This window comes from Amia ocellicauda, chromosome 6 (assembly GCF_036373705.1).
Source record: "Amia ocellicauda isolate fAmiCal2 chromosome 6, fAmiCal2.hap1, whole genome shotgun sequence".
NCBI lineage: Eukaryota > Metazoa > Chordata > Actinopteri > Amiiformes > Amiidae > Amia > Amia ocellicauda.
In genome coordinates this window covers 14,769,019-14,782,166 of record NC_089855.1, presented here as the reverse complement: position 1 = coordinate 14,782,166, position 13,148 = coordinate 14,769,019, and the positions used below count along the sequence as shown (strand labels likewise).

General features: G+C 36.9%; 1 protein-coding gene across 2 annotated transcripts in view; it reads right to left on the bottom strand.

Annotated features, from left to right (window-relative positions):
* Positions 1 to 470: 470 nt before the first annotated feature.
* Positions 471 to 13,148, bottom strand: part of cmss1 (cms1 ribosomal small subunit homolog) — a 103,014-nt gene continuing 90,336 nt past the window's right edge. For both annotated transcript variants that reach the window (XM_066706228.1, XM_066706229.1), the window contains exons 2-10: positions 7,962 to 8,077; positions 7,759 to 7,836; positions 7,103 to 7,232; positions 6,706 to 6,765; positions 5,803 to 5,905; positions 3,882 to 3,942; positions 1,930 to 2,017; positions 1,006 to 1,094; positions 471 to 770 (exon numbers count right to left, since the gene is read on the bottom strand). In XM_066706228.1, coding sequence (XP_066562325.1) covers positions 687 to 770; positions 1,006 to 1,094; positions 1,930 to 2,017; positions 3,882 to 3,942; positions 5,803 to 5,905; positions 6,706 to 6,765; positions 7,103 to 7,232; positions 7,759 to 7,836; positions 7,962 to 8,077 — 809 coding nt within the window. In that variant the 3' untranslated portion in view covers positions 471 to 686. The remainder of the gene's footprint in view (positions 771 to 1,005; positions 1,095 to 1,929; positions 2,018 to 3,881; positions 3,943 to 5,802; positions 5,906 to 6,705; positions 6,766 to 7,102; positions 7,233 to 7,758; positions 7,837 to 7,961; positions 8,078 to 13,148) is intronic.

The following is a 13,148-nucleotide window of genomic DNA, read 5'->3' as shown; positions in this document are numbered from 1 at the left end:
ATATGTCCATGTTTGTAGGGTGTTTGAGCAGCTGTTATCACAAACTTCATATTCCATTGAGATTACAAAGCTTAAACAAAACACAGGGAAGTAAGCACTGATGATAATTTTAATAAATGAGAACAAAGGTGTCGGATTACCTTGGAAATTACTGCAACTGATTATGTGTCTCACATTAATAATGCACAACTGGATTTGTGAATTGGGCTTTCAGCTGGAAAATATATTCAAATGGTAAAGTCACTTTACATTCGGGTACTTTGAAGAGTTAGTACAATGTCAAGGATTTGTATCACAGAAAGAAAATATAAAAGTGCTCGGTTCCAGAAAGTTTTGTTTAAACCCGTGCAGATTCAGTTAACATGCATGTTAGCTGAGTAATGCTGATCTATAATCTAGTTCTAGGAGTGGGAGTTTCTGTAACAGAACAGCAAGCAATTCAGTATCTCAGGAGAAAACAACAACAAAAGTCCTTTTTGGGTGAATTTATTACATATTCATAAGCAAAGATCATTGCTGATAACAATGACAAAATAAAAGCAACGTATAATTAAACAAAAGGTGAGATAAAGCACAGGCAATTGAAATAGTCACGCATATAACATTAGCTAAGACTCTGCACACAGGATAAAGGTTTATGCTGCAGTTCTGCTGGATCATTATCCATGATACTGAATCAAAGTCTGTCAAAACAGCCCCAGTTTAAGACTTCCAGCGTTGCAGGCCTGGATGATTCCAGCTTCCAGAAACTTCAGCATGTCCACTCTGACCTGAAATGGTACAAAAAAAGAGATTCTCTTAACAACAGGAAATCATAAAGTGCCCCAACTCCTACCAAGAATCTAACTTAAAATATTATAGGCTCCTAGGCATTAGGGCTATTATTTATCTAAGATAAGGGATTAAATACATAAAGTACCTGCAATGTAAAAGAGACTGTTGATTCAAGTATAAGTAAACTGTATAAAACACGGCTCAATACACCCAAAAAGGGCAGGACCATACCTCAGGAATATCTGCCATTCGCCTCAGTTTCTGGTCTCTCCAGTTCCAGTCTAACACCACATACTTCAGCGCTTTGAGTGTCAAGCCATCTGGAATGATATCACAAATGATGATTAAATTCAGTGGCCCACATGACTATTATGAATAATCCTCTGTCTATTTGTTTTTCTAAACTGTGTCAATGTCTAATGTTTTTTTGTGTGCTTTTCATAACCCAGGACGTGCCTTCAATTCCAGTCTGTTTATATTCCCTCAACCTTCATCTGACAGTCAAGGTTTCCCAGCCTTGCACATTCCTTTCCGAAGTGCTCATTTTCATGGCAACTAAGTGCTTCGTTTATTTATTTATTTAATCACATCATTTTATTGAGATACTGCATTTTTGTGGTGAGCTCATAGAACGCTAGGACATCATATCTTCAGAAAGAGGTCAGGAGTTTAATATTTTTTCCAGAAGCATAAATACAACACTACCAAAAGATGGCAGTACATCACAGCTTCTGTCAACACAATTTGTTTCTGCTTCTAACTGGGGATGTATGAACTCATACCAGCTGGGGAGCCATTTAGGCTAAACCACTTTACACAGATTTTGTAACTATGTTTTAAACACAACTGAAAACAAATGTATCTTGTTGACATATTAAAGAGCAAGACAATTTCTGCCTTAGCTGTCATTTTCACTTTGTTTCTTTATTTCTTTTGAGGGGTTTATAGGTATTTTAACAGGGGTTGGATGAGAAAGTATAACATATAGCCTTTCTTTTAAGGATGGAAATGTATTTCCACAACCTGAAGAATGGTTTGAAACCTTTGAAAATTAAATAAATAACAGAAGCAATAAGTCTGTTGCTGGTATTCAGATTTGTCCTATGATTTTATGAAAATGTAAGACAACAGGGAAAAAAGAGGACAGGTCAGTGCCTTTGTCTATCAGAGCCGTAATCCTGCCGGGGGTTCCTACACCGATGTGTGTCACTCCTTTGTCCAGCAGCTTGATTTGTTCCTCCACCTGAAACAAACCAGCAGAGAGGTGTGCCATTTCACACGGTTATTAATATGGGGATATATCAAGAATTTCCAGAGAGTGTAATACATTTTTCTCTCTGTCTCTCTCGTATTGTAATTATCTTGTTCTATGTTTTGTAGATGTGCATTATAGATGCTCATATAAAGTTATGGTGGTCCTTTCTGATGCACTGTACCATATCTATTTATGTATGCATATATTTATTTCATGAAGAAAAACCCATACATTGTATTACAAAAGGTTAACATATTTTCTTGTAACAAAAAAGTGAGTTAAAGTTTTAATAAAACAGATACTGCTTTTGTATTATTATTATTGTCATAATCTTTCAACTTAAGATATTTGATTTGGTACACATTTGTACTGCTCATTGTATTTTCCACTTTTCTAATTTGTGAACAATTAAATGTTCCCACACCAGTTTTGCCTCTCTGCCATGACTAAGAGTTTATACATAGAACAATTATAGACTTAACTCATCTTTTGTGTTTTACATATGAGATTAACACATTAGCTATTTGAAAAATAATCTAGTTAAAACCTAGTTATTCTCTAGTCATTTTTTAACCTTCTATTTTATTAATTTAAAAAAACACAACTTATCAACTCTTATGGGCACCATGGATATACATGTCTTATGCTTTCTAGTGTCAATAAAACACTTATTTTTACTGATCTCATAAGCACTGGGCCAATACATTATACAATTTAAGTAACGTGGGATAAATACTTCCCAAAGCCCACCTCCAGTGTTTCAAAGCTTATAAACACTTTGAAAAAGTTATTTCTATTAGCCTGTCTGTTCTGCATACCATTCACATTAGTATGGTAAAATATTTATAAAATCTGTCATTGAGTTAAGTCCCACGACACAACTTCAAATGATATACATTTCATTATGGATGGAAATTAGCACTTAGGAAAATGTATTATTTGATCCAACAAATTAGTCCTCTAATAAAACGCCACAGTAAACACCCACTGCTGCAGGCTTTTATGAAAATATATAAGACACACACTGCTGTATTCATTAAGATGAGCTTTTCAAAACAACTGTTGGTTTTTCAATAGCTTTAGTTTTAAAGAAATCCATTTAGATTTCATTAAAATCTTGAAGTGCACATGTTTCTTCCAAATCAAACAAATAAGACACATTTATGTTAAAAATAATTATTTATATGAAACATTCCATAAACACTAATGCCAAGATAGTAAGAAACTAAATAACTGCCCACTAGAGTGACCTTGGCACAACCTATAAAAAGCTGTCATTGCTGAATAAAGGTTCATTTTAAAATCTGCATCATGAAGCAACAGAAAAATATAAAATGCTGAAGGCTATATAACTACATAACTATATGTATATATATGTTTGACAATCCACTACTTTGCTGTAAAACGGTGACGCACATCCACATTGTGGCAAACTGCCTAAAAGCAAACAGCAGTTAAACACGGCAGATCCCATACGGCAGAACTTGGCACAGTTCAGAGAATGAACACAGTACATTGGCATTCTGCTTTATATTTACAAAAATTATAGCTGCTATATTTGTCGACTGAAATGAGTGATTGGATGAGATAAAGCTTTGAAGTGGTCCAGCCATGTACTGAGCTATGCATCACCACTGCGGAGATGAATGTCAGAGATGGTTAATACCAGACCAAGGGCTGTATTCTCAAAGCAAGCAGCACACTGACATTTAATTCACTTTTTAATGCTAATACTATTGAAGATCATTTATAAATATTAAGCTGCTTTCTGAATATGACCTTCTGAAAGAATTTGACTGACACATCCAGATCCTTGACTGACACTGTCAGAAATATTAAAAGGTTTGCTTACCTTGATATGCTTTGCGAAAAGTTTGAGAACTTTCGACTCCCCCTTGAAGGTTGTCAGCTGCCTGAGGGCACAACGAAAAAAAAATACTTGAGTATCACTGATGATTATCTGAGACAGATTTAGAGAGACACGTTCCTTCAGAAAGCTTTCCTTTATTTACTAAACTCTTTCCCCGCTGTTCTCCAGGGGGAATATTAACATTGAGAATAACTTATCATAGACTATACAATATGCTTTGCCAAATAACTATCGAGAGTTTACAAATAGGGTATGCAATAATATCCAAAATGATATCCATCCCAACAGCCAGAGTAATGTTACATAAATTGAGAATATGTTCATCTCAAACTGATCATACTTGTTCATATTTTCCTCTACTTTATAAACTCTGTGTGTACATTTCTAATCCACCATGAATATAATCCACATTCAAATACAATTTTCAGCTCTCACTCTATTCTACAATTAAAGAAATGCTTTCTATTCTGGTTCTGTCTAATGGAGACACACACACACGCACAACTATATACACTCACCTAAAGGATTATTAGGAACACCATACTAATACTGTGTTTGACCCCCTTTCGCCTTCAGAACTGCCTTAATTCTACGTGGCATTGATTCAACAAGGTGCTGAAAGCATCCTTTAGAAATGTTGGCCCATATTGATAGGGTAGCATCTTGCAGTTGATGGAGATTTGTGGGATGCACATCCAGGGCACGAAGCTCCCGTTCCACCACATCCCAAAGATGTTCTATTGGGTTGAGATCTGGTGACTGTGGGGGCCAGTTTAGTACAGTGAACTCATTGTCATGTTCAAGAAACCAATTTGAAATGATTCGACCTTTGTGACATGGTGCATTATCCTGCTGGAAGTAGCCATCAGAGGATGGGTACATGGTGGTCATAAAGGGATGGACATGGTCAGAAACAATGCTCAGGTAGGCCGTGGCATGTAAATGATGCCCAATTGGCACTAAGGGGCCTAAAGTGTGCCAAGAAAACATCCCCCACACCATTACACCACCACCACCAGCCTGCACAGTGGTAACAAGGCATGATGGATCCATGTTCTCATTCTGTTTACGCCAAATTCTGACTCTACCATCTGAATGTCTCAACAGAAATCGAGACTCATCAGACCAGGCAACATTTTTCCAGTCTTCAACTGTCCAATTTTGGTGAGCTTGTGCAAATTGTAGCCTCTTTTTCCTATTTGTAAGTGGAGATGAGTGGTACCCGGTGGGGTCTTCTGCTGTTGTAGCCCATCCGCCTCAAGGTTGTACGTGTTGTGGCTTCACAAATGCTTTGCTGCATACCTCGGTTGTAACGAGTGGTTATTTCAGTCAAAGTTGCTCTTCTATCAGCTTGAATCAGTCGGCCCATTCTCCTCTGACCTCTAGCATCAACAAGGCATTTTCGCCCACAGGACTGCCGCATACTGGATGTTTTTCCCTTTTCACACCATTCTTTGTAAACCCTAGAAATGGTTGTGCGTGAAAATCCCAGTAACTGAGCAGATTGTGAAATACTCAGACCGGCCCGTCTGGCACCAACAACCATGCCACGCTCAAAATTGCTTAAATCACCTTTCTATCCCATTCAGACATTCAGTTTGAAGTTCAGGAGATTGTCTTGACCAGGACCACACCCCTAAATGCATTGAAGCAACTGCCATGTGATTGGTTGGTTAGATAATTGCATTAATGAGAAATTGAACAGGTGTTATTAATAATCCTTTAGGTGAGTGTATACAATACCTCACACACAAAGCTACATTAAGGTTAAGACTTACATTACTAATACATTACTAATTTACCCAGTCATTAGTAAAAAAACCTCCTCAGCTGCAGATATAGATTCTCATACTCAAACCATAGAATACAATGGAAACTGTAAGAAATTAAAAGCTTTACTGACTTGATGAGCTCCAAGGTACGATGAGCAGAGCTGCAGATAATCAGTAAAACCACAGACTTCTTCTCTATGTGCTGTTTAGTAAGCTTCGCCCATTTAGGACAAACTGAAAAACACATCGAGAGGTGTCAAACATGGGATGAGCGTGATTGACATTTGTTTATAAATGGATAATAAAATACTGTTTACACACACTTAAATATATATTATATAGACAAATATAGATACATATTGTTAGAAAAATCACAGAACACACATTTTTCTTCCAAATGTAGAACTCCTACCCAGAATGTGGCATTACCAATCAAACCACCATGTGAGTGAGAAGGTCAGTGATGTGTAAGTGTCTTCAAAACTAGAGTCAGGGGACAGTAGCTCAGTGAGAGAGTCTGTGGCATTTATCAATGCCAGAAATTGTCTTTGTCCACCTTTGATGAGCACAAAAGCCAGGGCAGTACTGTTTTTGGTTTCTATCCAAGAGTGGCTAAGCATAAATCCTTATAATTGCACAATCCACAATCGATAATGTGACAGTGTTAATCCAGGGGAGACGCACAGTAACCCCGAGGCTTATGCTGTGCACAACAACCAAGTACAACCCTTGTGGATTAGTAACTGCACAGTGATTTGATCACTGTAACAAGACGTACAGAGAAATTGGGGAATTATTTATATAAGGTGATGCAAAATAGTTAAACAAGAGAGAAGAAAAACAACAACCCCAGTGTTGTGAAATACATTTGACCTCAAAGCTACAATGCAGTTTATAACCCAAGCTAAGATTAATGTCACACGTCTTTAAATGGAAGCCTAGTTATGAGAGAAAAACAACATTTTCTCCAATCCCTGATGTACAAATACATAGAAATAGACTCAAAGACCTTCAGGAAATTGTAATCAACTTACTTTCTTTCAGAAATGAGGAAAGGCTGTGGGTAAGGTCATTGCTTGGGAGGAAACAAGAATCTAAAGTAAAGACATGAGAAAAAATACAATTCTCAGACATTTGTATCCACTTGGCAAATTGATAACTCACTTCAGCATCAAGCATCCAATGTCTGTATAATATTTTCACTTTGGGAAGGGAGTAGTGCATTTGTAAACATACAGCAGTTTCTTTCATACAGGTATAAACAGAAAAATAAATATACACACACAGTTTAGGGTGCACAAAACAACACACAATATCTAGCTTACTGACCCCAGATTGGGTGTTTTATTAGCCAACAGACTAAAGCTTGTGGAAAGAGCCAGTTCCACTCTTCCATCTTGGAAAGAGACTGTGTTATGAAGTGTGCCATACCTGCCAGTTTGAGCTCCTCCATCTCAATGACTGATCGCTTATTGGAATAATCCTCCTCAATAAGTTTCTGTAGGTCAGCTGGGCACCCAGGCTTTGGGGCTGAAGAAGCCAGGACATTGGATATCTTCTTCTATAATACAAAAATTAAGAGTTACCTGAAATTACAGGGTTGTAGAAACATCAATTCCCAAAATTGCACCTTTCTAGTTAAGTAAAAAATACATCACACCTTACAAGTGTTGACACTGCCATAATGTTGGAGAAAAACTATAATCATGAGCTAAGGGTATAGTATTATACTTTCAATACATGTTTACAGCAGGGATTTGAGATATTCTGTTGGTTTCCTGTATATCTGGGTCCACTAGATACTATTTAGCTTGAGTTTGCATTTCAATCTCAACATCAACTGCTCAACTCACTTTTCACATCATGGACCAAATGTACAACAGAAACTAATATCAGAAATACAAATAGAATACATGCTTTTCCCCAATCAACCATTTGAATCTGCAGTGAGCACATGATTCTTCACTGGAACAAGGCAGTGGTTCCCTGATGGAGTTTCTCTTGTACGCCAGCAGATGCCACTATTGGAAGGCAGGTCTATCCAGATCTCTTCAACTCCTGAAAGGAAAAAGCTCTCCTGTCGGTACCTTTCGCCTTCTTTTAGCTTTCTTCGAGTCCTTATCTTCATCATCATTTTTCTTCTCCTGAGCAACAAAGCACTCTGCCTGTGGGGATGAAGAACAATTACATTTCACTATATTCATGTTTTTTCTTGATATTGTTGCAATTTATGTTTATCAAAAGCATGCCTGTGGACTTGCAGTGGTGTGCTAATTATGATATTAATTACCTGTACTTTCTTCTTTTTTGCCTTTACTGGCTTTGCACTCTGTCCTTTTCTTTTCTTAGTTGTCTTCTCTTCAGAAATGTCCTCTGCAGCTTTCTCTCCCTCAGCTTCAGAAGCATCTGACAAACAAACATTATAGCTGTCATTCAGCACAGTAAAAGCACCGTCAATGTTTCTGTATGCCCATTATATTTACCTTTTACTGTGTAAAACAAATATCACTATATATTATTTATATACAATATGCTGTTTATTAATACAGTATATAAAACACATGGTTTAAATCAAACACCTGCAAGTATTATAATCAATTATTTTTCCATCAGAGACTAAGACCAAAACAAAAAATATTTTAATTGGGTAAAAATAATAATAATAATAATAATAAATAAATAAATAATAATAATAAAAATAATAATAATAATAATAATAATAATAATAATAATAATATTAATTCAGTGCAGCTGATATAGGGGTCTATATTCTTGAATATTCTTGCTAAACTTTTTAGAAAGTGTCAAATACAGGATAAGGGGTTATAACGCAACTGTCATTCTCCTGTATAAGAAAGGATACAAAGCAGACCTGAAGAACTATAGGCCCATTAGTCTACTTCCCATCTTATACAAAGTATTTACAAAGATATTAACACATTGTCTTCAAGACACTTTGCCCAACCAAGAGAACAAGCAGGATTCAGAAGCAGACATAACACGATGGATCATCAACAAGTTCCATTTGATTTACAATCTCAAGAAATCAAAACATTGAGGAAACTTCAATCCGACTCCACCAAGACTCTGACAAGATCAAGATCTGTAAAGGAGTACACAATCTCTCAAACTCACTAACTCTTCATGGCAAGTCTTGAAGAAGGGTTCAGGACTTTAGACTGGGAAGAAAAAGGAGTCTTTAAATGGAGCTTATTTGAACAACTTATGATTTGCCGATTACATTGTTGTATTTGCAAAAACGTGAAGACCTGTAGCTTCAAATTCAAGAACTCTTAGATGCCAGCAAGAAAACTGTACATAAAATGAACCTGAGTAAAACCACAGTCATGTTTAACAGCTTTGATAAATGGAGAGACTGAAAGCTGCCAGGTTGCAGATGGAGATATTATGGAATAAATCAACAGGAAAATGGGATTGAGTGCATTTGGAAGAAACAGCACACTGTTGAAAGGACTGGGCACATTGTAAGAACAGATCAAAGATGGACAAAGGAAGCTGGATCCCAAGGGATTTAAAAACCTAAAAGACAACCACATTAAAGATGGGAAGATGAAACAAACTTTGCACATGTGACATGTGTAAAGGTTAAAGGGATCTGGATTAGCAGACAAATACAAAGTCAAATAATGTTCTGCTGGAGATATACAATACTTATTTACACATTTCTTGCCTTTTAATTATGTATTCCGATCTCCCAATTGTAGTATTCATAAATAAACGGTGAGTTAAAATTGTGAAAGATACATTTTATATATATTTGTAAATATTGTAATATACTTTCTAAACAGTTTCACAAAACAGAGAAGAATAAAAATATTGCTGTGTTCTTTTATGGAAGACCTCTGCCAGTTTGGCAACTTTACAACACACTTAACACTAGACCGAGAATACACCGACCTTCTAAGCAGAACTCCGGGCAAACGCTGTCTCAGCTACTTCTCTCAGTACAGGATCCACATAACTGAAATGTTGACCATGGAACGGACAGCCAAGCAAAACTGACAGCTATCTTTAAACCCACCAGCACATGCCAGCCCAAAGAGCGGTCCCAGGACGGAAGGTGCCCATTAATGCTGAATCATAAATTCTTGTTTCTAACAGCTAATTGGATGCAATGCAAAAGCATAAATTTGGGTAAATGGTATAACATTGGGGGAGGGAAATATGGTATCCAGTAGTTTGACCTTGAGCTATACTATACTATAGCATCTGCTCTGCGATATATTTTGCTGTTGCTTATTTTACATTGGCTGACTCTATGATTTCTATTTCTATGACAGTAAATGCTCGATTGTCATGTGTTGAATTTTTATTGTTACTCATGTTTAACTGTTGAATTGGAATGTTCCTGTACTGAGAACTTGTAATGACAAGGCCAAGAACTTCAAGATTTACTGCTGTAAGCTATGGCAAGAGGACAGATAGTAGCCTACTTCATATATATGCTTTTCTATTTTGATACAAGAGCATGTCAAAATGTCAATATGAATCACGTGGTTATGAGACGATCATAAAGATGAACATCTCTTTGACAATAAAATGAAGACCAATGAGGGCGTGATTTATTGCAGCAGAGTGAAATCACGTTTTCTGATTCTCAACACAATACCTGCCAGCCAGCACCATAAGAGGATACCAAAAGGGTTGTGTCAAGATAAGAAACTGAGCAACAACAACATCAGGATAACTTCATCAATACAAGCAGGAGAAGCAGTCCAAATGTAACTCAACACTGAACTATAGCTATGTAGTTAAACTGCTCGATTAAACATCCAAAAGTAATAGCTGTGACAAGAGAGTTTATTGCTGTTTTTAATATTATGTCTCCTTATGATCTATGGTTACATTCTGGCCTGAAGCTGCAGATGTGAGGAATTCTTAAAAGGACATTGTTACTGACTGGTGTGCTGGTCGAGTGTCAGGATCACGGAGACCCCTGTGGGGATTTGGATTGGCTGTTGAGTTCACAGACATCACTTACTGTCCTGATTGGATCCATTAGCAAGTCTGAAATTGCTTGCAGATGCCACTGTGCAAACAATGTTCAACTCAGAGCAGTAGTCTCAGATGCTCAGGGCTGCAGTTACAGAGAGACTGAAAGCTGCCAGGTTGCAGTGGGGGAGATGTTTACAGGCTGTTTTATTGAGGGCCAGTCCAGTATAGTTCCACTTTTAAAGGGCTCTCCCTGCCTTTCACACTGAATAGTCTGTTTTCCATGCTGTATAATGCTTCTTGTCAATTTGCATATCACTAACAACCACCTACAAAAAAAAAAATCCCTTTTAAAAGCCATTAGACATAATCTTCTAATAGAAACATATCAATCAGTTTCTATTGTATAGCAGAAAGAAGAGTGAGAGCACTTTTTAAAAATTAAATCCTACAGTAGGAGACTGCAATCAGATCTGACATTAACACAGTTTTGACAGGGTGGTATGGAAAGAAATAAAAACAGTTCAGGTATGCTAGGCCTTCTATGTGTGACCTTCTATACAACTGTTGATTACACCTGACCAACAGGTTGAGAATCCATCCTAAATTGTTGAATTCCACCTGAACAGTAAAACGCATGACCCTTCTAGCATCGTATTGCAATTCCTAAAGAGATTGACAGTGACCACCAGGCCTGCCTCCAGTAAGACACCCAGTCAGTTCTCACGCATGCCCTGACATGTCAGCTCTAGAAGTCTCTCGAATTTCCAGCTGTACCCCAAGTCTGAGGCATGTGGAGGCCCAAAATCTAATTCTAGATGTTTATTGCCCACTTTAGAATTACTAATCCAGGTGTATGTACAGTAGCCTCATGAATCAGGAGTGGCCGAAAATAGAAGGAATCTCTCTCAGCACGATGACTGATGGACAGGTGGAAACTTCTAACCCTGCACATTTAAATAACGCACGCTGCGACCTGTCAGCTGAGGTTAATTCAGTGATGCTTGAGATTAGTATTGGGTTACTGCTAGTGCTGGTCACATTGCTTAAGCGCTGCCATACATCCAAAATTCCACACAAATGTTTCAATCTACAGACAATGTGAGTGTAGAGCAAAGGATGAGGTCTTGAGATTTGTTCTTGTTATTTAGTGTGGTGGATCTGTAGAAAGGCAGCATTCATCCCTATAATCGTCCCAGTCCATCCGCATCACGCCACATAAAAGTAGTTAATCCACGATAAACAAAGAAGTAACACCAAAGTATACTTATAAATATGCCTGTATAATTTAAAAATATAATTGTGGTTATTTATACATTCATATACCAGCTAACCATATCCTTCTATGAGAGGAGAAACTGTGAAAACAGACTAATGATCGTCTGTAGCTCAGAAGCTGCTTATGCCACACAAGATGTAAACGAACTTGAGAGTAGAAAGCTTAGATTCATTCCTTGAATTTCACTCATGCCAGACATCCACTGCTAATCCATCTACATTATTTCTTAGCAGCAACCCCTTATATTATGTCGGCTAAGCTTCAAAAAGAAAATGTCTTGGACCAAGAATCTAAGAATCTAGGTGGCATCACTATGATAAAGTATAGGAAATTGTTTTCATAATTTAACCTGGATTTAATCAATTCTCATTGTGTGAGTTATACAATATTAGTGTTATTACTGCAATTCATATGTGAACTTCTGCGTGGTTTATACTTCAAATTGTATTTGAGGAACACAGAAGAATAGATTAATTATGATAATAACATGAGGCATGGACAGCAGAGGACAATTATGTTACTGTAGCAGCATGAAAAAACAGGTCCCTTACTTCATCCAGCATGAGTGAATTTGTTTATATTGCTTTCGTAAGTGCAAATTAGTATACAGCTCTGGAAAAAATTAAGAGACCACTGCAAATGTTTCTTAAATCAGCATCTCTACATGTATTGCAGCCATTCCATTCCATTCATATTTTTATTTGGAATTTGGGAGAAATGTTGTCAGTAGTTTATAGAATAAAAATGTTCATTTTACCCAAACACATACCTATAAATAGTAAAACCAGAGAAACTGTTAATTGTGCAGTGGTCTGAATTTTTTCCAGAGCTGTATGGTTTATTTTTTATCTCTTGACATTCACTGCCAATTTTTAAGCTTTTTATGTTGTTGTTGTTCATTTCTCTTTTGTCTGTCCCTTAATCACAGTTAACCTGTCATCAGTGTCATCAATATTCAAGGAATGTAAACAGTTGACAATTTAAATCTGTTTCAATGTTTCTCACAGTAGAGGATTTGATTGGACTTCATATATCATCAAACTTAAATAGTGAGCACAGTACATGCAGAAAAGCAACCCTGAAATTCACCCAGTTTCTTCAGTATCAGTTCTATGTTTTAGTTACTGCACAATCAAGACACAGAACGACAACAGAATGACATCACAAAACTTGTACAGTAACAGTGTAGGTGAAATTCCTAAGAGAGATTTTACAGTTTGTTGAACATATTTTTTCAGCACTTTT